We start from the raw sequence: 27,686 nt of genomic DNA, 5'->3' as shown, positions 1-27,686 counted from the left end.
CCGCCATCCAGCTGAGTTCCGCCCGCTCTTGCGGCACAGTGCCTCACCCGCCATCCAGCTGAGTTGTGCCCGCTCTTGCGGCTACAGCGTCTCGCCCACCATCCAGCTGAATTGCGCCCACTCTTGCGGTGCAGCGGTAGGCGGCTGCAACAGGACTCTCAAAATGGCGGCCGGCTCTTTGGATTTGCGCCTGGTCCACTAAAATGGCCCTGGGACACCTTGGAATTCGGACGCTTGCCTGCTAGGGCATGGGCCCCATTCCCGAAAGCGTCCCCTCTTTTGACTGATTGTTCTTGTTGCCTATTTCTTCTGTTGTCATTTAACGGAACCTTTTTGGACTGCCGAAAGGGGTTCTGGTCCGACCGCTGGTTGGTGGAGACATTTTGACTATATCCTGGACCTGCCCGGCCTCGCCCAAAATGGCGCCGGTATAAATGGGACTCGTAACTCCTTGTTGTGTACTGGTTGCCCAACCTTGATATCACGAGATACGTATGCAGTTTTGAAGCACATGGCGGGCGGGGACGAGTACTGATTGAACATTTGGACATCCCTATTGACCTTAAGTTCTGATGTGTTATTGATTACTGTACTATTGAAAGTTCGAATTAACGTCACCCATGGTACTTGCCCGCAAATGTATATCTAGATAATTTTATTGTAACTGGCCCTGTCGTACTTTAATTATCAAATGTACGTCGACCGATTCCGTAAATGGTAGACACCTTAGTTCTTGCAATCTAATGAGTCGCCCGTTACGTTCTTCTACAGTGTAAATGTCCCCTCATCATATACGGTTCAGGGAGGCACGGCATCACATTGTTTTCCAATGTAGTCAGGTCCACGAACAGCCCCCACTTACTTTGAGAATAGTGAAGCTGCAGCAGGTGCAAATAAGCTTCAGACAGTGTTACAAGCGCTGCTCGGAACCCTCAACTATGGCACCCAACATCCAGGACTTATGCCATTTGTGCAAGGCAGTGACATCGAAGCATCTCAGGGACCAAGCAACATACCATATCCAGAGTCCTTACCACAACCTCTGCCCTCCTTCTTACCTAGTTATTGTTCTTCCACTGCAGGCTTTTAGTCTGTGGATGGAAAACCATGAACCTACACTCACCTATGAAAATCGTACTATTGATGGTTGATTTTGAGCCACAAACACAAAGGCTTGTTTGGATCGATGTTGCAGCAGGCTGCCATGTAAATAGATATTTAATAAAACGTTTTACCCTGTTACTTGTTGATTTTGAGCCCCAAATACAAAGGCTTGTTTGGATCGATGTTGCAGCAGGCTGCCATGTAAATAGTTATTTAATAAAACGTTTTACCCTGTTACTTTGCTGGTGTGTTGTATATATGTATAATATTTGCATAGGGTTTGTCGTTATTTTGGGTGGGGTGGGCGCGGAGCCGAGCTGTCTTGCAGCCATCATGGTGTCGAGCTCAGTTCCTCTCACTAGTTTCGTATTTCTCATGAGGGGTTGTTCATAATGTTTCTATTTTAGCGAGGTCAAAAAGAGATCCCATCAGTGGCATACTGATTTTGCTTGATTCCTTTTGTTTTTTTAACGATTTTTCACTATCTGCAAAGACTAAACAGAGTATTGCGACTCTGTGCTTGTTTGTAAATAGAGAATGAACCAAAGAGAACCAATTCCAAAACAATAAATGCTAGGATAACAATCAATCAAATGCAGAGGGAAGCAGGCACGACGGATTACAACAGGGGCAAAGGCCTGTGTTACCTACCCTTCACTATCTGCAAAGAGAGAATACTCCTAAAAGAAAAGAGGAGGGGGGGGCAGCGTTCAAAGCCTGTATAAACACGAAAATGTTTTTACCTACCACGTACTTGACATTTTAAAGCTTTTGATATTTGCTATTAAAAAAACATTCAAAAATCACTGAAAAAACCATAGGTTATTGACCATATATAGTTAGGAATTAGCATTTACAAAACCTTGAAAATTCACTGAAAAAACCATGGGTTATAGACCATATATAGTTAGGAATTAGCATTTACAAAACCTTATTTTACTCACACAAAACCATTGAAATTTCATATATAGTTAGTTGCACTAACTATATATCGCGCACCCGCAATCCACTGCTGATCATGTCACATATTACATCATTCATGACATGATCAGTGACATCACTGATAACATCTCAAATGACATCACTGATGACATCACTGATGACATCTCATTTGACATTACTGATCACATCACTGATGATATCATTCATGTGATAATACGATGAACCTCTTCAGATTATAATATAATCTTAGATACACTCAGAGTAAATAGACACTCACAGACTGTCATTCATCCATGGAGTTACTCACACACTTAGTCAGTCATGCAAAGAATCAATCACACTTACATTTCCTCAACTATACAGTTATACACACCTTACTTATTCAAACATATACTAACACATATTTACTCTCTTATACAATCCCTGATACAAGTTCACAATGATCCATACAGCCACTCACAAATTCACTGGCTCTTATGCACAGTTATTTATATATGTCAACTCTCACATGTACTGTGTTTTACATATGTACTTACTTTGACATGTAGCACTGAGATATCCATTCACTCACCAATACACTCATGCACACAGTCAACCGCCCATACAGCTGTTTCCACATGCACTTTTGAACCCATACATCTAGTGAATCAACTGCTCACACATCTATGCACAGAGTCATACACCTCCCAGCCACCCACACACACACTCAGTCTCCCATACAAATACCTGGGCAACCAATCAATAACCCATATACTTAATCATAAAGCTACTGATCAACACATGCAGCAGTTTACAGAACAACAGACATAATGATGCACAAATTAAGACAGTTTTGTCACTAACCCATGCACTCAGTGAGACACATTTAATCACTCACTCATACAGTCAGTCATGCACCTACTAAATCCTTCATCCAGACACTTATACATCCACTCATTCTTCAATATGTAAGACATATTTTGACTTTACAGAAACACACAGTCACTGGATGTTGTCATCAGTGATGTCATCAGTGAACTCACTCGAGACTTTCCATACCTGCATGGCAGAAATGACACTCTGGCTAAACCAGAATTCACTACAATTCAATAGTGATAAAACGGAAATAATGCACAGCGCAGTTGGCAGAATCACCAGAAGTCTACCCATCGATTTCTGGCCCTTGGACTCAGGGGAATCATTAACCCCAGTGAAATCAGTGAAGAATCTCGGAGTCAGCTTTAACGACTGTCTGAGTCTAGAGACCAATGTTAATAAGCAGGTGAGTAGCTGCTTTGCTTTAATGAGAGGACTGCGAAAGCTGCTACCCCTCTTACCAGCGCAGGTCAGAACCACCATAGTTAGGAGCACCATTCTTAGCCACCTAGACTACTGTAATGCTCTGCTTCTGGAATCCCCGGCCTATTTGATCTCCAGACTGCAAAGCATCCAGGCGGCAGCAGCGAAGCTGGCACTCTCCCGAGAGCGAAGATCCTCTACCACCCTCGCTCTGGCCGACCTTCACTGGTTACCTGTACATCAAAGGATCTGCTTTAAATCCCTCTACATTGTCTTTAGGGCAGTACACGGAATGGGCCCCCGACCACTTCAAAAGAAATTCAAATGGTATAAACCCACACGGTCCCTCCGATCCTCATCCTCCAATCTCATAAGCATACCCAGGATCAGGAAAGCCACTTATGGTGGCAGAGCTTTCAGCATAGCCGCAGCCCATCTGTGGAATAAATTGCCTATTGACATCAGGAAAACAGACAAATTGATGGCTTTCCGAAAAAAGGTGAAAACATGGCTCTTCCCCAAAGCTTAATCTCTCCAGAACTTTAATACTATCCTCCCCTCCTCTGATGCACAGTATTTATTCAGCAATATGTACACAGCGCCAGGATGCCCGTAGGGTTGCAGAAGCGCTTTACAAATGCTATAAATAAATATATTTATATATATATATATATATATATATATATATATATATATATATATATATATATATATATATATATATATATTCACTGAAAAAACCATAGGTTTCACACCAGTTATAGTTAGCTGGAAATTTTACTGATATAAAACCATTGAAATTCCCACGTTATAGTTAGATGGACTCACTATAACTTGCGCGTGCAATGCACTGCTGATGACATCACATATTACATCACTCATGACATGGTCAGTGACATCACTCATGACATCACTGATGACACCATCCAGTGAATGTGTGTCTTTCTGAAAAATAAATATATTTTATATATGTATATGTAAAAGTTGATGGAAGAATAAATGTTTAAATAAGTGTCTAAATGGATGGTTTTTAAAAATTGATTGGTTAACTGGCTTAATAAGACATCATCAGCAGTGCATTGCACGCGCAAGTTATAGTGAGTCCATCTAACTATAACGTGGGAATTTCAATGGTTTTATATCAGTAAAATTTCCAGCTAACTATAACTGGTGTGAAACCTATGGTTTTTTCAGTGAATTTAATAGGTTTTTTAAATGCTAATTCCTAACTATAACTGGTGTGAAACCTATGGTTTTTTCAGTGAATTTCATAGGTTTTTTAAATGCTAATTCCTAACTATAACTGGTGTGAAACCTATGGTTTTTTCAGTGAATTTCATAGGTTTTTTAAATGCTAATTCCTAACTATAACTGGTGTGAAACCTATGGTTTTTTCAGTGAATTTCAAAGTTATTTAAATGCTAATTCCTTTGTATATCGAGTTTCTAACCTTTTTTTTTTTTACAATTTGCTGTTTTTTTTTAAGTATTCATTTTTTTTATAATTTTTTTCTTTTGCGCTCTGGGTGCGCGCTCGGGGAAGCTTTCAGCTAAGCTCTCCTGTAAGCTTTTCCGTGCGCTCATCTGAAAGCGCACCCAGAGCGCAACTGTCGTTCGTGAAAAAAAAATATGAATGAAAAGTTAATAATAATGCAAAACATTTCGTACCATACAAATAAAATTTGTTTTTTTTAATATGGAAAATGATTATGCATTTCTATTAAAGATTGATGACGTCACTTCGGCGCGCAACGTACGTGCCCTCGGAAGCGCCTCCGTGCGCGGCGCCTAAACGCACGCAAAAGCGCCTACGATCGCGCCACGTTTGCGCCCCGGAAGCGCCTACGATCGCGCTGCGTAAACGCACCCGGAAGTGCACCTGAGCGCGCAACGTAAGCGCGTCGGGTCATGTGACCCTAAAATAACACTTTTCATTGGTTGCTAACAGTTTTTTTTTACAATGAATGAAATCCCCACCCATTTCCTTCACTTCTTCTTTCACTTTTGTGACTGAAAGACCTGCCTTTTTTGCTGCTCCATATTCCTGGATTCATCATGGCTGCCAGACCATCCAGCAGTGAAGATGACTCCAATGATTTCATTGATGAAGAGCCTCCTACCCCAAAGGTGAAGGAACATTTCATCTGGAAATTTTTTAAGTTTCCAGAAGGCCAGAAGAAGGTGAATGCACCAAAAGTAGAGTGCAGGATCTGCAAACATGTCCTGTCACGGGGTAACCCCCTAAAAAAATACTCTTTTGGCAACTTCACCATGATTCGCCATGTGAAGAGCAGGCACCCCCAGAATTTTGCCCGGGAAAGTGTCAGGGCTCTGGCACAGGAGGTTCCCAGAGATGGGGCCTCTACATCAACAGGAGGAGCAACTTCTTCTGGAAGAGAACAATCTCAGGGGCAGGTAGCAAACATTCAACCTGCATTCAACCATGGGGTCGTCAGATGCAGATACTGCAATCAACTCCTCACCTATGGGGAGCAAAGTGTCCTGCTCATGGTTCGGGCATTAGAGAACCATCACTGCCCTTCCCACCCCTAATTTTTTTCTTTTCTTTTTGCTCCTGTTGAGCAGTTTCTATTCCCTGTTTTTGTTCCTCTTCAGTTAAAAGAAGAAAACCAAAAGTTCTTTTCAGAACTACCTCCAATTCTCATCAAAGAGCTATAATCTTAAAAAATGAAGAGTAAGTGAAATATAGTGCATTGATAATTGAAAGGAGAATGAGTAAGAAAGAACAGAAAGGTATGAGAGGTGAAAGGAAGTGAAGTAGGAGGACTGAAAGAAGGTGAGTGTTAGAAAAGAAAGTTATGACACAGTGAATAAACTGGAGGCCTCATTTCTGAAAAGTGACGCATCGCTACGTGAAAATAGCGATGCGTCACTTATCTGGACGCACTCCTTATGACATTCCAGATGTGTCATATTTAATGTATAACGAATCATATCGCAAGGAGTTACAGATACGTCAGTATTTCTGACATATCTGTAAACACAAAAGTAACGCATTGCAGGAGTGCGTCACAAAAGTGACGCAACTCCAGTAATGTGTCCTTTCACATGGAAAAAGCACCATGTGAAAGGTTTGCTGTGAAGCAGGCGCAAGATTTTGGCGCAACTGCATCCTAAAAGTGACGCACTGCGTCATTATTACCAAGCTTTTTGCAAGGAACACCCCCTCTGCATGCATTATACCTGACACTATTTTTTAAAAAGTGACGCATCTAGGTACATGGGTCACTTTTTAAAACTCTGCACCATATTGTATCTGCATCAGGTATAATGTATGCAGAGGGGGCAATCCCTCGCAAAAAGCTTGGTAATAACAACGTACTGAAATCTATGAGATTTCCCTGCGTCACTTTTAGGATGCTATTGCGTCAAAATTTTGCGCCGGCCTCGCATCACTTTTATGTTTACACATATGTCAGAAATACTGACGTATCTGTAACTCCTTGCAACATGATTCGTCATACATTAAATATGACACATCTGGAATGTCATAAGGACTGTGTACAGAAAAGTGACGCATCACACCAGCAGTGTAATAAAATGTGCCTCGTTGCACTATATTTAAAGGATGCAACAGCATCCTAAAAGTGACGCAGTGAAATCTCAAACATTTCACTGCGTCGCTATTACAAAGCTTTTTGTGGGGGAACACCCCCTCTGCATGCATTATACCTCACGCAGATATAATGTGGCGCTTGATTTTAAAAAGTGACCCATCTACCTAGATACCTCACTTTTTAAATATAACGCAACGCAACACATTTTTTTACACTACTGGTGCAATGCGTCACTTTTCTGTGCGCACTCCTTATGACATTCCAAGTAACGCATTGCTGGAGTGCGTCACAAAAGTGACGCAACTCCAGTAATGTGTCCTTTCAAATGGGGAAAGCAGCATATGAAAGGTCTTGCCTCAGTCTAACACCTGCTGTAAAGCAGGCACAAGATTTTGACGCAACAGCATCCTAAAACTGACGCAGTGAAATCTCAAAGATTTCACTGCGTCGCTATTACAAAGCTTTTTGCGGGAGAACACCCCCTCTGCATACATTATACCTGACGCTATTTTTAAAAAGTGACGCATCTAGGTACATGGGTCACTTTTTAAAACTCTGCGCCATATTGTATCTGCAACATGATTCGTCATACATTAAATATGACACATCTGGAATGTCATAAGGAGTGCGCACAGAAAAGTGACGCATAACACCAGCAGTGTAATAAAATGTACCTCGTTGCACTATATTTAAAAAGTGACGCATCTAGATAGATGCGTCACTTTTTAAATATTGCATAACAATGCACATTTTTTTACACCGCTGGTGCGTCACAAAAATTGACGCACAGGAAGCGCAAAACTAACAGCGCAGGGCCTTCATAAATATGGTCCTGAATTTTCCCCGTGCTTCCGGTGCGCGTACCATGCGCTTCCCCCGCGCAAAACGGAAAAAAATTTTTAATGCCCTGCAGGACCCTATTTTAGTCCCTACATCAAACCTAGGGGGTCAGAGGGGGTCTACTCTTCCCCCTTATGGTCATTTGCCCCTTTTTTTTTCAAACCCCTTGTGTCTCGATTTTACCGAGACACAAGATGGCGGCCGCTCCGCACTGTTTAGAATGTTTACAGACAACTGAGATCCAATCAGCTTCCTGCGCGCAAGTCGCGTGTCGCGCCTGGAGCGCACTCCCGTGCGCGCACGGGAGAGCGCCTATAGATATATATATTTTTTTGAACCTAAATTACTCAAAATCCACTGGAGCACATATCTTGAGACATAGCAAAGGCACATCGGGCTACCAGTCCCTACAATTTTGCCAAGTTTGGTGGAAATCCATTCAGCCGTTCGGGCTAAAAGTGAAATCGACCGCCCTATGGAAATTAACATGGGGAAAACGCGTTTTGGGACCCCCCTTTTATCTCGGCCCCCGCTTGACGAATCCCCCCCAAACTTTCAGGGAAGGACCGGACCGCCATGAGACCATTTTCCTGAAAATTTCAGGCAGATTCGTCAACCGGCGCCAAAGTTATTCAAAATAGAATGTTGAGATTTAACATTGAAAATTATCCTAACTATAACTACCTACTGGCGACCGCCAGTAGGTAATATATATATATATATATATGTATATATATATATATATTTATATATATATAGTTAGGAATTAGCATTTACAAAACCTTATTTTACTCACACAAAACCATTGAAATTCGCATATATAGTTAGTTGCACTAACTATATATCGCGCACCCGCAATCCACTGCTGATCATGTCACATATTACATCATTCATGACATGGTCAGTGACATCACTGATGACATCACTGATGACATCTCCACCAACCAGCGATCGGACCAGAACCATTTTTGGCAGTCCAAAAATATTCCGTTAAATGACAACAGAAGAAATAGGCAACAAGAACAATCAGTCAAAAGAGGGGACGCTTTCGTGAATAGGGCCCATGCCCTAGCAGGCAAGCGTTCGAGTTCCAAGGTGTCCCAGGGCCATTTTAGTGGACCAGGCCCAAATCCAAAGAGCTGGCCACCATTTTGAGAGTCCTGTTGCAGCCGGCTATCGCTGCACCACAAGAGTAACCGCAATTCAGCTAGATGGCGGGTGAGTCACTGTACCGCAAGAGCGGGCGGAACTCAGCTGGAAGGTGAGTCAAACGCTAAGAGGCACCCCACTGCAGATGAGGTGCCTCCACCTGGGGAAGAGGGAGAGGCCCGTTTGCGCTGCCTCCTCCCCCCCCCCCTCCGGGCACCCCACGCAGTCTTTCGGCGCAGCATTGTAGGATGGCCACACCAGTGAAACTTGCTGGACACCACCTCGGTGCCATCCGGATCTCAGCGCGTTCGAGTCACTGTACCGCAAGAGTGGGAGAAACTCAGCTGGACACGCCGTCTTTCGGCGCAGCATTGTAGGATGGCCACACCAGTGCGGCAACTTGCTGGACACCACCTCGGTGCCATCCGGATCTCGTCGCGTTGTTCTGCCTTCGGCGTACTGTAGCAGCAAGAGTGACCGCAACTCAGCTGGACACGCTGTCTTTCGGCGCAGCATTGTAGGATGGCCACACCAGTGCGGCAACTTGCTGGACACCACCTCGGTGCCATCCGGATCTCGTCGCGTTGTGCTGCCTTCGGCGTACTGTAGCAGCAAGAGTGACCGCAACTCAGCTGGACACGCCGTCTTTCTGCGCAGCATTGTAGGATGGCCATACCAGTGCGGCAACTTGCTGGACACCACCTCGGTGCCATCCGGATCTCGGCGCGCTCGAGTCAGTGTACCGCAAGAGTGACCGCAACTCAGCTGGACACGCCGTCTTTCGGCGCAGCATTGTAGGATGGCCACACCAGTGCGGCAACTTGCTGGACACCACCACGGTGCCATCCAGATCTCGGCGCGTTGTGCTGCCTTCGGCCTACTGTAGCAGCAAGTGCGGGCGCAACTCGGCTGGAAGGCGAGTGAAACGCTAAGGGGCGCCGCACTGCACATGAGGTGCCTCCACCTGGGGAGGCGGAAGAAGGCCGTTCGCGCCGCCTCCCCCCGGGCACCCCACGCCGTCTTTCGGCGCAGCATTGTAGGATGGCCACACTAGTGCAACTTGCTGGACACCACCTCGGTGCCATCCGGATCTCGGCGCGTTGTGCTGCCTTCGGCCTATTCGCACATCGGTCCGCTACTGACGCCGCCTCATGGGCCAACGGGTTTTGTATGCTTTTTATAACCCAAAGCCGCATAACAGGTCATGTGACTTGTTTATAAAACTTTTCATTGGTTCATTTTACTTTTGGTTTTCTAATGATGGAAGGCTTGATCATATGACCTAAAAATAACACTTTTCATTGGATTAAAACTTTTTTTTTCCCAAACGATGAAAGACCCACCTTTTTTTTTCTCACTCGGCAATCAAAAAAGGTTCAGTTAGATGACAACAGAGGGGACAGGCAACAAGAACCATCACTCAAAAAAGGGGAGGGCAAGTTCTTCCCTACCGGGTCACGTTGGGGCTCCACCGGAACTCATCAAATTGATAGTCTACATTGTTTCTGGATGTTTCAGACTAAAGCTGGCGTCAGCATGAGAGCACCACCATCTCGTAGCTCCGTTGTGGCCATTCCGCAAGCAATCATGGCAGCCACTCCCCACCGGAAGCCTGCGGGAGTCGGGGGCCCCCAAGACTTTTGTAGAATCTTCAAGGCTGAGGGGACGCTTTCGAGAATGGAGCCCAAGCCCTAGCAGACAAGCGTCCGAGTTCCAAGGTGTCCCAGGGCCATTTTAGTGGACCAGGCCCAAATCCGAAGAGCTGGCCGCCATTTTAAGAGTCCTGTGGCAGCCGCCTATCGCTGCACCGCAAGAGTGGGAGCAACTCAACTACATGGTGAGCGAGACGCTGTAGCTGCAAGAGCGGGCGGTAAACAGCTGAATGGCGGATGAGGCACAGTGTAGCAAAAGCGGGCGGAATGGCAACTGAAACGGTAAAGGGGCGCCCCACTACAGCAGACGAGCCTCCACCTTTCGGAGCAGCATTGTAGGATACCAAAACCAGTGCAGCAACTTACTGGACATCACCTGGGTGCCGTCCAGATCTCAGCGTGTTCTGCTGCCTTGGGACTATTCGCACAACAGACCGCTACTGACGAGGCACAGTGCAGCAAAAGCGGGCGGAAAACCGCTGAATGGCAAGTGAAACGCTAAAGGGGCGCCCCACTACAACAGACGAGCCTCCACCTGGGGAGGCCCGTTCACGCTGCCTCCCCCCCCACCCCCCCGCGGCGCCCCACGCCGTTTTTCGGAGCAGCATAGTAGGATACCAAAACCAGTGCGGCACCCAGGTGACATCACCTGGGTGCTGTCCAGAACTCAGCATGTTGTGCTGCCTTGGGACTATTCGCACAACAGACCGCTACTGACCATTGTTGCTTCTGTTTTAATAAAACATTTTTTAAGGTGTTTACTGTTTTTGTTGCGATGTATATATTTATAAGTTAATAAAGTGTTATAATCCTACTACTTTGTTGGTGTGCTATATATTTTTAATGTGACACATAATTGTGAAGACTTTGATGTACAAAAAGGCATCCCTGGAATCTTCCGCTTCAGGCTCGGTCCCACACACCCTCACAGTGAGAATCCCCTCCCCAATCACAATACAGGATGGTTATCAGATAGTAGGAACGCGTGTGGTGTGACGGATCTCATCGGGTGGGGGCCTTGATCTACTGTAACTCCTTTGAAGAGGGGTGATTCTTTACAGTTGAGGCCATAAACTACATCCGCAGGGCTACGTGATAGCCTGCGACCGGCCTGGACAATCAGACACAAAGGAAGAGGAATGTCAGAGGGTGCGGTAGTGCGGTAGTGATTAGGGTGAAATGGTGGTGTATGGCGGGCACAGGGTGTGATTCTCAGGGAAGAGCAACGCAGATGGGGGGAGGTTTATGGCCTGTGCATAAGACAGAGAGCGGGGGTGACCAGTGCGTGGGGGAGATGCTTGCGGGGGTGGGGAGCCATGCTGAGGATCGGCGGCGTGCAGAGAGTGGGTCTGGTCAAGGCATCTAAAATGGCTGCCGTGCACGTCAAAAGTGTGGCATTGGAAAAAAAGCAAGATGGCGCAGACAATGTTTATCAATACGAATTAATTTATAACAATTATTTTTAACAATATATTTACTCGCAGTGACAAAATGGCGGTCAACACTTCCTGATTTCCTTCGAATCGAGCGTTAACAGACGTCACGATCGGCGGCGTGCAGAGAGTGGGTCTCGTCAAGACATCTAAAATGGCTGCCGTGCACGACAAAAGTGTGGGATTGGAAAAAAAGCAAGATGGCGCAGACAATGTTTATCAATACGGATTAATTTATAACAATTATTTTTAACAATATATTTACTCGCAGTGTCAAAATGGCGGTCAACACTTCCTGATTTCCTTCGAATCGAACGCTAACAGACGTCACGCAGCAAAAAAAACCAAAAAAAAACGCTCACGCGCAGCCGCTGGAAGACAAGTATCAACATATATGAGCCTCCTCAGCCACCCTCAGAAAACATAGGGGGTCAGGATACGTCTCCCGTACCCCCTTATACCCATTTCTCAAATTGTTTTTCCTCCATCTTGTAATTTAATTAAATCGAAACACAAAATGGCGAATTCCCGTTTCGCGTCCCAGTTCACTACCCGGTTCGCGAACCGGAAAGCGCTTCTACCGCAAAAAATCAATATTTTTTTATTTGCCCCACGGGACCCTTCATTAACCCCAACATCATTCCTAGGGGGTCAAGAAGGGTCTACCTTGCCCCCTTTCATTAAATTCCCCCTTCGTTTTTCTCCTCCTCTTGTCTCTCGATCCTACCGAGATTCAAGATGGCGGCCGCTCCGGACTGTTTAGAATGTTGACAGACACCGGAGAGCCAATCAGCTTCGCTTCGCAAAGCTCCGTTACGTGAAAAGTACGCGAACTGGTGCGCTATCCGGGACGCTGTCACAGATATATCTGTTTTTTTAAACGTTAATTTCTCAAAATCCACTGGAGCACATATATTCAGAGTCCCTAAAATTTTGCCAAGTTTCGTGCAAATCCATTCAGCCGTTCGAGCTAAAAGTGAGGCCAAACGCCCTATGGAAAACTCAATGTAAAGAGTATAACTGCATAAATGCTGTACAGCCAACATGTAAAATAGCAGAACAAAAAAAACCAAATTAATGGTTTGAAATCCAAGTGTGCAAATTACGCAAGAGATTTTTTTTAGTGCAACATAGAGCATGTAAAGTGCTATGTGCAAAGTGCAAATTTCGTAAACAATCAATAACTGTGCAAATTAGCGCATTGTAAACATACACATACACATGTTCTTTGTTATTTCTGCATAAATGCTCATGTGTGTGGTTGGCTCATGTACATAATATCTCACATTGTGCAACTCAATAATGTAAAAACAAATTTGCAAAAAGATATAAAGTAGAAGAGATCTAGCATGTGGACTACTTATCATCATGCCCCTTTGTCTATGTCTTGTAATATGTAGTGCCCTCTACTAAGTGGCTATCTACCATCCAAAGGGAGGAAGATAGAAATAAAAAAATAGAAAAAAATATCAAGAAAATTAATTCATAATTAGTGCTGTTAAAATAATGTTGAAAAGTAGAAATAAAATATTTCTTTCAGAAACTCATAGGTAGGGAAGGCGGTTAAGGCAGGAAGCTCCAAACCCATCTAACCAATATTAGGCGGTCTATATGTTAGAGGAATACATGGAGGTCCTCAGTAGTATTCAGACCATTAGGGAAACGACTATCTAGTTCCAGAATAAACTGGGATTCAAGTCTCTCAGCATTTTGTCACGATCACCTCCCCTGCGGGGTCTGGACACTGCGGCAATCACATCGTATGTGAGACATTGTAAATTATTGTTGTGGACTGCCTTAAAGTATCTTTCCACGGGGTAAGAGCTGTCATTGTTAACTATTGCTCTGAGGTGTTGTAGTATCCTGACATGTACCTGTAGTCGGGTACTACCCACATATCTAAGACCACAGGTGCATGTCAGGATATAAACCGCAAATTCGGTTTTGCAATTGAAGGATCCCATGATGTTGATTGGGGTGGGATTAAACGGTGTGAGATACTCTTTAGTGTTAATCCCGAATTTACAGGCCCTGCAGTTAGGACAGCGATGGAACCCTGGTCGAAGCATCCAATTGTCTTTTATGGTTAGTTCAGGGAATTCTCTGCTAATTTGGGTCCTAAGGCAAGGGCCTTTTCTGTATGTTATGTTAGGTCCTTCTGGCAATCTAGGTGACAAAACCAGGTCTGTTTTTAAGACAAGCCATCTTTGTTTCACAATTGATCTTATTTTCCTTTCCTGCTTGTTAAAAGTCATGATTAGTCTTGGGGCCATTGTTTCTGTGCTTATGTTCGAGATAATGTCTATATTATCAGATGTGATTTCAGTTGCCAATAGAGATTCTCGGGATCTTACTTTAGTTTTGGCAACGGCTTGTTTAAGGACACTTTCTTTGAATCCTCTACATCGGAATCTTTCTAAGGCTTCCTCCATACATCTGCTGAAATCTATTTCAGTACTACAGATTCTCTTGAGTCTCAGAAGTTCCCCATAGGGGATATTGTCAATAATGTGTTTGGGGTGAGCACTGCTGGCATGAAGAATGCTGTTTCCAGCAGTGCTTTTGCGGTGCAGTTTAGTGGCCAGTTTTCCTTCATGAATGAAGACCTTAACATCCAAAAATTCAGCTTCCACATTGCTGATGTATGATGTGAATTTAAGGTTCTGGTCATTACTATTAATATTTTTGATAAAGTTTTCCGCACTCAATTTGTCCCCTCTCCACAAAACAAACACATCGTCAATAAAACGCATCCAATGGAATACGTTGCTGTTCATTATAGCCCCAAAGGTGCGCTTGAGTACCTGCTCCTCCCACCAGCCTACGTGTAAACACGCATAGCTGGGGGAGAAGCAGGCACCCATTGCTACACCTCGTTGTTGTAAATAGACCTCCCCGCCAAACATAAAGAAATTGTGATGAAGACACCAAGTAGTTAGTTCCAACAGCATTTTGTTATGTTTATAACAGTCATGTGGCCGGGATGCCTGTCACCCCCTCCCAACACAATCCCCAAGGATGGGAAGACGGACGCAGTTCTGAACTTTTGGAAGGCGGGAGGGAGTTACCCTCCCGGACGTATTTATTAAAATATGAAACAAAATGAAAACATTAAAATAAAAGTTTCATATCATGTACAATTTTCATTTATTACATTTTGATGAAGACATATTCATTAGCTAACCTTAACAAATCTCTAGTACAAAGGTTTTCCTAGCCGAGTCTAACATCCTGCAAATGCATGCTTTCTAAATTAAAATTGTACATCCTAGCATTACGGGCCAACGGCAAGGTCGCAACCGGTGTCAGATCCCTACTACCAAAACTCTCGCCCTCACGGTGTGAGTGGCGGCCGCGCAGAGGACTGTACCCTCTGTGCCAACTCCAATTTCCCTTGTCTTGTGGGGGCCCCCATTTTAACTCGACGCCATCTTAAAGGTTGTCCGAGGACCCGTGTGAGGTGTCTGTAAGAAGGCAGCGTGGACTCCCCCTCCCACCCCACACTGTCTATCACATCCGCCGTCGCGGATATCCGGGCCCCGTGAAATTTGAAGGAGGTGCATATAGCCGCCTCCTCCCCTGGAAGGGATCTATGGCCGTCTTCCCCTAGGCGACCCATACTTAGTGGGTGCCGCCTCCCAGTGGGAGGGGCCAATGGCCGCCTCCCCCCGGTGCTCCCATCCATAGTGGGTGGCGCCCCCCTCTAGGGACCTTGAAATTACTGCTCACCGATCATGACCTTACCGCCCGACCAAAAAATAAATACGACATTTGATTACCTACTAAGGGAGAAAATTATCCTGTTTATTCGCAATACTTGTCTATACTACCAGAAACAATACCTTCAGACATTCATCATATCACTAAACTAGACCATTATATACCGCTTAAACAAAGGGAAGAAGATGTTATCAAAGAAAATTACTTTATTGCAGTACTAACATTGCCATAAGGGGCTGGTGGGTGGGTCAAAATTGCTCCTTGTTCCGTCGAGGGCTCACGTGCAACGAGTGGGTGCAGCTTCCAAGCACAGGAACAAGAGGATGCTTCTTCGGATTCCCACTCTCTTTATTCCTCTTCGGGAGGGCGTGAACCCTCCGCTGGTACGCCTACTGGGCGTGGCCATCGGTGTAGGTATCTAGGATAACCCCTCTTGGGCGGGAAAAAGGCGCGCCCCGGCTACGCCGCTTCTGGCATACCAGCCGTGACACGCCCCCCACCCAAAATGGTTTCCCGGGAGGATCCGGGCCCCCGACCATACATTCGGGGGGACCGAGTGGTCGCCCCTTTCCATATGGCCGGGATGCCTGTCACCCCCTCCCAACACAATCCCCAAGGATGGGAAGACGGACGCAGTTCTGAACTTTTGGAAGGCGGGAGGCAGTTACCCTCCCAGCCGTATTTATTAAAATATGAAACAAAATTAAAACTGTAAGGGGCCTATGGCCGTCTTCCCCTAGGCGACCCATACTTAGTGGGTGCTGCCTCCCCGTGGGAGGGGCCAATGGCCGCCTCCCCCCGGGCGCTCCCATCCATAGTGGATGGCGCCCCTCTCTAGGGACCTTGAAATTACTGCTCACCGATCATGACCTTACCGCCACAGGCCGGATATTTGACCGGCTATCTGGCCCCCCCACAAACTCCTCCTAAAGGTCATGCTTTCCTAAACCCCTTAGCCATGCTATGAAGTCTCCTATGAGTAAGACATTCCCCTCCCGGGACAAGTGAACCCCATCATCGAGATACAAGTGATCCCCCGAATACACCCATGCGGAATACTGTGCAACTGCGCCGAGCGAAACAACCTACCAATTTTGTTGTTGACCTTTTTTACTGAATGGTTCAGTGCTGACACCGAGAGGCCCCCCGCCACACCTTCCTGGGAATCATGTGGGACCATGCTATCGTGCACCCCGGGATCCTTCTCGCCAGCCAGCTAACGGTAGACAAAACTCGCTCGAGTAGTACTCGCTTACCAAGTGTCACCATGTCATTCCCCCCCAGGTGTACTATGATTATAGATGGCGGTGACCTCTGCCGCCCTAAGAGTTCCTCGACAAAAGATTCAAACTGGTCAATACAGAGCCCGCACCTTCCGTGGAAGGTCACTCTGTACCCGTATTCCCCAGCTGCGTGAGTCACGTCACCTGCTTTGAATACGTCCCCGGCCCACCTCACGTATGAGTGGCCCACGACCCACACCACTCTCTCCTCAGCCGGTGATCTCTGACCGCTGGTCCCCTGGTGCCGGGTCGACTGCAAATTCCGCCCCGCATAACATGCTCGCGAAACTGTAAATCAAACAGAAGACAAGAAGCGTGAGTGCATGTAACTTGACTTCACAACATGTGCAATCGCACATACCTTTTAAAACAATTCGAGGACCATCGTCCCAGTTGTTTCACCTCTTCAACACTCTGACCCCTGGCTGTAGCCTCAGTAGCAGCCCCTATCCTAAAGGAGTGGGTCCCAAAATCGCACGGGTCCAAGCCCGCCGCAGCGATTGCCATCGTTAGCACCCTCTGAAACTGAAACCTCGTCAGTGGGGTGGCATCAATGTGTCTCAGCACGCTCCCCCCCCATGTATCCGCCCTTCGCGCCAAATATTCCTCAACGCACTTTACCGGGCACATGGGGGACCCTCGCATGCGCTGGACAACAATACTGTCTCCCATAGCTCTCTGGTCAGTCTTGGACTTGGCTATTGTGACTACCATTGAATCACCCCTAATCAGGATGTGATCCCGACACAGACCTCCCTCCACATCTTTCTTATTCTTTGCGACCAGTTCGCTCACCCGCATAGCCCCATGGAACGCTAATGCGAAAGCGGCCCGGAACAGAACTGCTTCGAAATGGGAGGAACATGTCGCGGGAAGTATCAACATAAGCAGGGACAACCTTTCTAACCCAATCGGGCGCCTCTCGTCTACTGTACGACCTTCCAGGCGTTGCCAACCACGAAGGGCTTTCTTTACCAAAAAGGACGATGTCGGGTCCTTGATACCATGCGCCTGCGCCATGAATGAAATGGCGGCCCGGTGCCTATTGGCCGTTGCTACTGATCGGCCTTCCCTGTGTAATGCTACCAGAAACTTTAGGAAGCAATCCTCCTGACCCCATTTGTCCTCCCCTGCCGGACCCAAAAATGCACAATAGGAATGAAACGCTCCTTCGTATGCCTTCCTCGTCTTGGGGGCTAAGATTGTTGCCACAAGGTCTTGTAATCCGGGGCACCGAGTAGCCAGAGTGCTTCGGGAAATGGTGCCGCTGCTAGGTCCGCGGAAGGTAGATAACCCCTGAAAGCCTGCATGTGTGAACGAGAGAGTGCATCAGCAGCCTGATTCAGTACACCCGGCACATGTTTCGCCCTGAATTTCACATTCAGTCTCATGCAAAGTAGTACAATTTCCTTCAATAATCTCAATATCCACTTGCAGCGTGCTGCCTGATTATTTATACATTCAACAACAGTCATATTGTCGGACCAAAACACCACAGAGCGATCTCTGAACTCATCCGGCCATGCCATCAGAGCCACAAAAATGGGGAATAACTCGAGGAACCCAATGTTACCTGTGAGACCGCTGGTGTGCCACCACGTCGGCCATGTTTGCGCCGACCATCGATTACCAAAGATGGCGCCAAATCCCACGCTCCCCGCCGAGTCGGTCCACAAACCCAGCTCATCCGAAGACGCTGGCGGCTTGTTCCACACCACTCGACCGTTGAAATCCGCCAGAAATGCCAACCATATGCGCATGTCCTGGCGAACCTCTGCAGACAGTCTCGTGCGGTGGTGTCCTTCCTTGACACCAACCATAGCTTGTGCGATAGAGCGGGAAAAGGGGCGGGCCATTGGTATCACTCTTAGGGCAAAGTTAAGCTGACCCACTGCTTGTTGTAACTGATGGAGGGTAACTTTCTCCTTGCCAAGGCACAGTTCCAGGGAAGCCCTGAATTTCGCTACTTACCCTACTGGCAAACGGAAACATCCCTCCACAGAATCAAGCTCAATTCCCAGAAACTCGAGTGAAGTAGATGGTCCAACCGTCTTACCTGGTGCCAATGGCACTCCGAATCCCTTCATGAGGGTGCAAAATTCCTGTAGCGCCTGCGCACATTTTGTGTCGCCGGCTGCCCCCAAGAACAAAAAATCATCCAAGTAATGCATAACATGGCTATGGCCAGTGGCTTTGATGAATGCCCATTCCAAAAAACAGCTGAATTTCTCAAAATAAGCACAAGAGATGGAGCAACCCATTGGCATACATCTATCCATGTAGTAACGTCCCTGGAACACAAAGCCTAACAGACGCTGATCCCGTGGGTGTACCGGAAGCAACCGGAACGCCGATTCGATATCTGACTTCGCCATCAGCGCTCCGGGCCCCAGGCGATTCAACATGTTGACGGCATCGTCGAAGGATGCGTACCGCACCGAACAAACTCCCGGGTCAATCGCATCGTTCACCGAGAGACCCCTCGGAGCTGACAAGTTATGGATCAGCCTAAATTCCCCCGGGTCCTTCTTGGGAACCACTCCTAACGGGGAACAGATGAAATTAGTTACTGGCGGGTGCCTATATGGGCCAGCAACCCGGCCAAGGGCAACCTCTTTTGCAATCTTCCTCTCCACCACCGCTGGATTATGCTGAGCCGACAGTTGGTTTCTACAAAGTGGTTCCCCACGAAAATCCCCCGCCGGGATGTGGAAACCATATAAGAAGCCATTCCTCAACACCCCAGCGGAGACATGATCAGGGTATTCGTTTAGCCAGGGGATCATTGCCATGATATCAACGGGGGTAGGTAGCGGTACACAGTGGTCTCCCTCAGTCTTGTTTGGACCCTCCTCTACCACCCGACCCACTATTCTTGGACCTGTACGAACCCTCGGGGTGCGGGGAATTCCCGCAACCTGCACACGCATGTCTGAACTTACATGTCCCTTGTGGCCTGGTGCAATTGCCCCTGTTAAAATTCCAACAGACCCCTCTCTTACCCCCATTCCCACCAGTCCTTGCTTGGTGGTCGCCACCGGGGCCCGCTCGAAAGGGCACCGCGGGCTGTTGGCGGGAAGGCCCCGACCCATTCCCGCCTAGCGAGGACGACTTTGTCACGCCCGGCAGGAGCTGCTTCTGCCAAGAAATAGAGTCGAGACAATCCCACATCAGAGATGAATCGTACTCTTTGGCCTTACGGAACTTCATATCGTAACCCATCCACTCATTGCCCTCATACGTTTCATAAAAATCCATTATTCGTGCCTGATAGCAGGACAATTCGGGCAGAAACTCGGGCTTACGTTCCCCAATAATTGCAGTAAACATCGCAAAGGCCTTGGCCCAATTTGTGATTGTCTCATCAACCCTGAATCCCGCCATTTTTGCTCGCCATACACTCGGGTGCCACAAATCTTTCTGCGTCTTAGCATACTCCATCTCGCGATGGTCAGTCAGCAGAGAAAACATATTTACATACTTATCGGCCCATATCAATTCTTTCGTGGCCAACGGTATATGTTGGACCACCTTCTCCCGTCTTGAGGGCAAAGACCCCTCCCTCGCCATTGGCAATGCCTGCTTACCCGGCTCCATTGTCGTTCCCGCTGTTTTTCCAATGCCGGCTGCCGGTCCTTCCAAGGTCACCTGTGGGGGGACAAGAGGGAGATTCGCCTTTGCGGCATCTTGCGACTGCCGCAACTGCTGCATTAGTAACTTGGCCTCTTCGGCCGTGTCGTCAGGTGCCGTAGCACCCCCTGTTTTCCTGCCAAGCCATGCGGCCAACTGGGTGGCTAATTCTGGAGGCATGTCCTCCTCGTTGGCGTGCGTAACAACAACCGGAATCGGTTGACCCGCGTCCGGGATTGGTACCGGGGCTTCGACCGGAATGGCCGGGCTTGCCGGGGGTACCTCGGGAACCGGGACCTCCTCCCCTGCCGCCCTATTCCTGACCCGTTTACCCCTACCCGCGGGGACAACTCCCGGCAATGCCGGGACTATTACCTTCTTTGGTTTACCCGTATTGCTCATCGCAGCCATCTGCTTCTTCATGCTCGCCATATCTCTTATCAGCATTCGAAGCATCTGGTCAGTCCCGGGCTTCTTTCCTGCCTTCTTGCCAGGCATTGTTATCGAATATTCGATCCGAGTTGATCAACACGGTCCTGGATCCTTAGCCTCGAAGTCGCTGAAAGAGAAACACAAGAATTACAAGTTCTCAAAATTGCTCCTTGTTCCGTCGAGGGCTCACGTGCAACGAGTGGGTGCAGCTTCCAAGCACAGGAACAAGTGGATGCTTCTTCGGATTCCCGCTCTCTTTATTCCTCTTCGGGAGGGCGTGAACCCTCCGCTGGTACGCCTACTGGGCGTGGCCATCGGTGTAGGTGTCTAGGACAACCCCTCTTGGGCGGGAAAAAGGCGCGCCCCGGCTACGCCGCTTCGGGCATACCAGCTGTGACACGCCCCCCACCCAAAATGGTTTCCCAGGAGGATCCGGGCCCCCGACCATACGTTCGGGGGGACCGAGTGGTCGCCCTTTCCAATAGCTTGTGTTCCCAGGAAGTGTTCTAACGCTCTTAAACCAGTTTCATGTTCGATACTCGTATAGAGAGACTCTATATCGAGTGTTATAAAAAGCAATTCATCATTCCGGGGAACATTTCTAATTTTGCTGATGAAGTGGCCAGTGTCTTTTATGTATGTAGGCAGGGTTTTTACCATATTTTGCAGGAAATAATCAATGTATTCCCCAATGTGTTCAGCAACACTGGAGATGGCAGAAATAATCGGGCGACCAGGTACAGGAATGGTCTTTTTATGCACTTTTGGTAATAGGTATAGTTTGGGAAGTACGAGTGATTCGACATGGAGAAATTCATGTTCACATTTGGATAACATACCTTCTCTCTTCCATTTGTATAATAGTTTTTTCAATGGTTCTTTTGCTTCATTATACATTTTCATATTTGTTTTTGTGTAGCACGCCCCGTCGCCTAGTTGTCTTGAGGCCTCTTGTATATAATCTGTTTGGGGCCAAATCACCACGTTGCCTCCCTTATCTGCCATTGTCACAATAATTTCTTGGTTCTTGTTCAATTTTTTAACCAAAGTCATGTATTCCTGTTCCTTTAGACTTTTGTAGCGTTTTTGGTGCTTTACCTTGTGATAAAGGTGTTTCAGATCTTCCACTATGACGTCGTGAAACGTATCTATAGCATCCTTAGGCATGTTTGGTATGAAGTTAGATTTTGGCTTGAAGGGACTCATACCCAATCCAATTTGTGCAATTTGTGCCATGTTTAATTCTTCTTGAGTAGAGGATGGCTCATCGTTGGTTGTTGTGGGCACAGCTAATTGGTGCATTGTTAGAAAAGTTTGCGTGTCTCCCGCTTGAACATTTGGGTTTTTTACAACTGTTGTCCCCTTTGCACCAGTTGTATTGGGTTTATTAGCCAAGTTTTCCTTCAAGCCTTCTTTGATGTTGAAGAATTTAATTAGCTTGAGCTTACGAATATAGCAAAATATATCGACCTGAGTCTTAGTGTAATTTAAGTCAGAGACAGGACAATATGTTAGTCTCAAGCTGGGGATTTGTTTCTCCGCCTCAGTTAGTACTGTCTCAGATAAGTTGATGATGACATTGTTATTTATTTCTTTTGCCGCCTATACTGCCGCTTTGTTTTTTTTGGTGATTTTTTGTTTTTTGCGGCGGTTATTTCTCCTTTTGTTGCATTCAGATCTTTTTTCGGCTGCTGTTCGTGTCGCTTCCGTGGTCGTAGGGTCTGCAGGCGGTCCGAGACAAAAAAATCAATCTCTTCTCCTAGGTTCAAGATTGTAGTGCTTGCTTCCAAGGATTGCCCCTCGCCGTCATCCGATGTTGAGCCACTAGTCAGTGATTCAATCTTACTGATTTCTGCTACATCGTCGCTTCTGGCTCCCGCATTGGCTGATGTTGAGGAGGAGGCATTGGATTGTTGTTTTGGTGCATTTTTCCTAATTTGCTGTGCTAATTTTGTTTTTTTGGCTGTTTCGTATTTTTTTGCAAATGTGAAAATGCGGCCCTGGGCATAATCCTCCTTGTCTCTTGCAAATTTAAATATTTTGCGTGTTTTGATTTTCTCCTCTTGTAGTCTTAGTCTGTCATCAGTTTCTTTCCGAGTCGTTGTAATGAGTTCCCTGGGTTCAAATGGAGCCAGTATCTCATTGATATTGTCAATTTCTTTCATCAGTTTCTCCCTATCAATTACTGCATATTTGACAAGGATCTGGATTAATTTGCTTGAGGAGTCTAAATTCATTTGTCCCCACTCTTTTAGCATCTAAGGATTTGGATCCTCGTAGCTGGGTGCCAAAAGTATTCGAAGGCCTCTTGCAACGCGACCCTCCTCCAAGTATTTTGTGAGGGATTTGTTCTCCCACTTCGTGAGTTCCTGCCCTCCTCTGTGTCGCTGTTCACATTCGGCGCGGGTTTGATGTTTCCCAACTTTGTGGGCACTTTAGGTAGATTAGAATAGAGCACATCTGCCGCCGCCTCCCTCTCTCTTACAGTTTCTGCTGACATGTTGCGGTTGGCTTGAAAATACTTTTACGAGAAGATATTATTGCAATAAGGCTTGAACACGATTAGTTCCCAAAGTCTTATTGTTATATGCCTTAAAACTCCTCCCCACCATTCACAATTCCGGATGCACTCACCGCTACGAGATTAGTCACATTCAGCGTTTTCACCGGCGTTTCACCAGATCGATTTTTGCTGTAGCCAATTCCCGTGGAGTTAATTAATTAAAAGAAAGAGAAAGGGAAAAAAAAACGAGAACAGGCTGAGACCAGCATTTAGAGCAATAGGTGATATAAGTCTACAAGGGGCGTATTATCAAGAAGGGCATTAAAACTATTGCCGTTTTAGCGGCAAGAAACTGCCGCTAAAGTGGCGATAATGAGCTTAATAATATGCCCTTGAGAATTCCAATTGAAGCCCATGTTCACACCAGAACATGGGCTTCTAAAGGAAGTCACAACGGCATATTATCAAGCCCATTATCGCTGCTTTAAAACGGCAATAATTTTAACGCCGTTTTTGTTGATAATATGCCCCCAAATGTCCTTTAGTTCATGGTGTTCTCACCTTAAGAAGTAGTATAAACAATCGTAGTCCTCACAAGTAAAGTAATCATGATCCAGATCCAAAGCGTTAAATGACAAGCGTATGACCAAAGCCCGGTGTATTGACACCACCAACAGGAAGGTTATGGAGCTTCCAAGGTCTTCTAGTCCACATTACGAACCTGGAAATGCGAAGGAACTCCATGGAGGAAAGTCAAAACCCTTCATGGTGTGGTGCCCAAAGCGCTGAGCCTGCTATAGGGATGACAGCATTATTGATCAGAGTGTCCCAGTAACTATATAATATTGGCGTGCCACCATAATGCCCTTATACAGCCTTGTTGAAATGGATCATACAGACCCAGTATCCCTATATACAATGAGCACAGGCTTAAGATGATGCCAGTACAGCCCGCATGCAGCAAGCAACGAGCCCGGTGTATGGTGGGGATCCTTTCTGCCATTTGACTAGCAATATACTAGGAAAAATAAAGTTTTTGTTTGTCCTGTGTGGGTTATAAAGTCTTTTATATGTATACATGTCGTTTGGTTTGTGTAAATGTTTGTTGATTAGGTTTTTATGCAAATTGGTTTTCAGCCCTGACGAAGTTCCCACTTCTGGGAATGAAACGCGTTGGCTGAGCTGTTTTGTTGTAATAAGGAATTACATTTAAAAATAGAATATGAATAAAGGTTTTTAAAAAAATGCTATGTCTGCCTTGACTTCATCGCCTGACACACCTCCCATTGCTTTATGGACTAAAGAGCTGGAAAACAGGGGCACCGTACAACAGCGGGTGCCGGAGTAATTGTCCGCAGGACTATTCACAAAAAAACTAAAGTAGCCTGAGGGGAGATTGGAGCGTCCGCCGTTGGGCTCTGTTCTATTGATTACCTTAATAGCTTTTGGTCCAATCTTCATCATGGCACCTTTTTGTACTCAGTGCAACATTACCTTTATGATATAATATGGTATAGATTAGTTTTACACATTTTAGATTGTGTGTTAGTCTTAATAATTAATTGTGGTACTGTATCAGCAGTTATTGGCATTTGGGAGTATCTCTGTATTTATTGACCAGCAACAATTGTAATATATGCATAATTTACATGAGGTCTACAGCAAGTTGTATGAATATTAAGGTTTTTTAACATATTTATGATGGAAGGATGATGATTAATGACATATGTTTTATGGATGTTTTGTAACTTTGGTGGTAAAGAAACTGAATAAAAGGTTCCTGATTGCTTGTGCCCTCCATCATGCACTGCTTATTACCTCACATATTACATAAGTCATGACGTGTTCTAAGACATCATTTACAACATCACTAATGATATCTCAAATTACATCATTGATGACCTCACTGATGACCTCATTCAATGAGTGTGTTAGTTTGTTTTATAGTTTACATATCGGCAGGTAAATACTATAGTACTTTTCTACCTGATTTTGTTCAGCCTGGGTCCAGCTAATTGGTGTACGTGTGGGATTATTGAATATGTTTGTATTTTTGTATTGAAGAGCAAAACTGTATGACGGTGACTATTTGAATTCACCATGTTCCACACAAGTTTTTTTGGTACAGTAGAAAAATGGTTTTAAAGTGTTTTAAGCAGCCTTGAGCTATTTGTCAGAATGTTGTCATTTAGACAATGTCTTCTTAACATATGACTGTGTGTGATGTTATAAATGTTGTCATCAGTGATGTAATATGTGAGGTCATATGCAGTTCATGGTGGGGGTGGAAGTCACTGACATTTTCACCTAACTATAACATCACTTTAACCTTTGTTTTTTTCAGTGAATATGTATATAGATACCTATGTAATATAATACATTATATTATGTCATTTCAATATAATGTAATGTTATTCTGTCCTGTGGTATGTTGTTATGGTAAGTCATAATGTGTTATGCAATATTATGTCACACCAGCACTTTTACCTCACTGTTCTAGAGTCATTGAGCACTCGTCCTGATTCTTTTGGTGCCCTGCAGAGGACGTGAGGTGACAAATGTTTTTGCTGCGCAAAACTAACAATACAAACATACACACAGTAGAGCCTCATTTTACTCTTGCACTAAAAGCTGTAGATGTACAAATCATCAGACAGTGGCAGTGACCTGCCAGACAAACAGCACTCAACTCACCACAGTCAGGGCAGAACACCGCAGATGCCCTCAGGGCAAGAAGCAGGAACACAATGTACCCCAACATTTGAAGATCTGAAAGAGAGGGAGCACGTTGGCAATGTTAGTGAGAATGTCACAGTTTGCACCTGCGTCTTAGCGACTCTCAATTGGTGAAGTCATAGAGTGAATAATTGGGGTTATCATTCATATCAAGGTGCACACTGCGCCTCTCCTGCCTTTGTACAATCCTAGTGATTTGGAAGCATGAGGTGCCAGTCAGAGTGTCCCTGCTGTGGGGCGTGCACTGTGTGAGATGAGCCTCACCACTTCGAGTCCACGGTTCATGTCTGCCCATGGGCTCTGAGATTTGAGATGGAACCAAGGACTACATGGGTCCATTGTGGACATGACAAGCACGACTCAGAAGCATACATGCACACTACACATAACAAGGCTAATTGACAACTTTGGTGTGTGTAGGTGTAAGGGGTAAGAAGGTGGGTGTTTTCTAGGTTTAAGTTGTGAGAGTATGAGGTAGGCATTAGTTATTGTACTTAGGTGTTCAGAGGGGTAAATTACTTATAAATATGTTTTAATAACAGCTAATACATGTATGATTTATTGGAAATGCATGATGAGTGTGCACTGACCCTTATGGTCGTGAATGTATTCATTTTAGTTCCCTCTCCTCTAATCTATTCATTACCTACATCACTGTATTTGGATGTGCATTGTACCTGCTACTACTATCTCAATAGTAGTTATAAATACTTGTAATAAAATCATCTGTAAATTCATTGTAAACTAATTCATGGAATCATGGGAGGCCAGTATAGTTATACATATATTACACCCCTAAAAGGTGTGAACGACCTAAATTAGTTTTGTAAGTAAATCCAAAAGTGGATTATACTGTCTTTTTGAATGACAATTTCTCTGACCCTGTCTTGGGTGCATCCATTTGTTGAGCATTTACATCATAATATAAAGCTGCCTCAGTCTTACTGTCTGTAATCTTCCTTCCCATACACACTGTCTGTAATCTCCTTTCTCAGACACACGGTCTGTAATCTTCCTTCCCATACACACTGTCTGTAATCTCCTTTTGCCATACACACTGTCTGTAATCTCCTTTCGCCATACACACTGTCTGTAATCTCCTTTCGCCATACACACAGTCTGTAATCTCCTGCCTTACCTCCAAAGCTGCCACCTCCTTCTTGTCAAGTTAATACTCCATATGCACTGTTGAGACTCTCCAGTCAGATCTGGCATGTTCATCTTTTGCTCACACTGTGACGTGTGGCACATTCTGAACATACAGCTTTCTTCTTTGGGTTGAAACTCTTTCCCTGGATTGAGTTGTCTCTCTAATCTCTCCCAGTTCCATCTCATCCTATTGGATTGAAACACATAATACTCACTCTCTGGAGCTCCACAGGTCTGTCCGGTACCCACAGGTGTGCA

General features: G+C 45.6%; 1 protein-coding gene across 1 annotated transcript in view; it reads right to left on the bottom strand.

The window, feature by feature from the left end:
* LOC147663740 (soluble scavenger receptor cysteine-rich domain-containing protein SSC5D-like) overlaps positions 1–26,306 on the bottom strand; it is a 215,446-nt gene extending 189,140 nt beyond the window's left edge. The window contains exon 1 of the mRNA XM_086950236.1: positions 26,238–26,306. Coding sequence (XP_086806362.1) covers positions 26,238–26,304 — 67 coding nt within the window. The 5' untranslated portion in view covers positions 26,305–26,306. The remainder of the gene's footprint in view (positions 1–26,237) is intronic.
* Positions 26,307–27,686: the final 1,380 nt, after the last annotated feature.

This window comes from Lissotriton vulgaris, unplaced genomic scaffold, assembly GCF_964263255.1.
Source record: "Lissotriton vulgaris unplaced genomic scaffold, aLisVul1.2 SCAFFOLD_999, whole genome shotgun sequence".
Lineage (NCBI taxonomy): Eukaryota > Metazoa > Chordata > Amphibia > Caudata > Salamandridae > Lissotriton > Lissotriton vulgaris.
The sequence above is the reverse complement of the archived record's forward strand: the minus strand, read 5'-3'. Positions and strand labels throughout refer to the sequence as shown.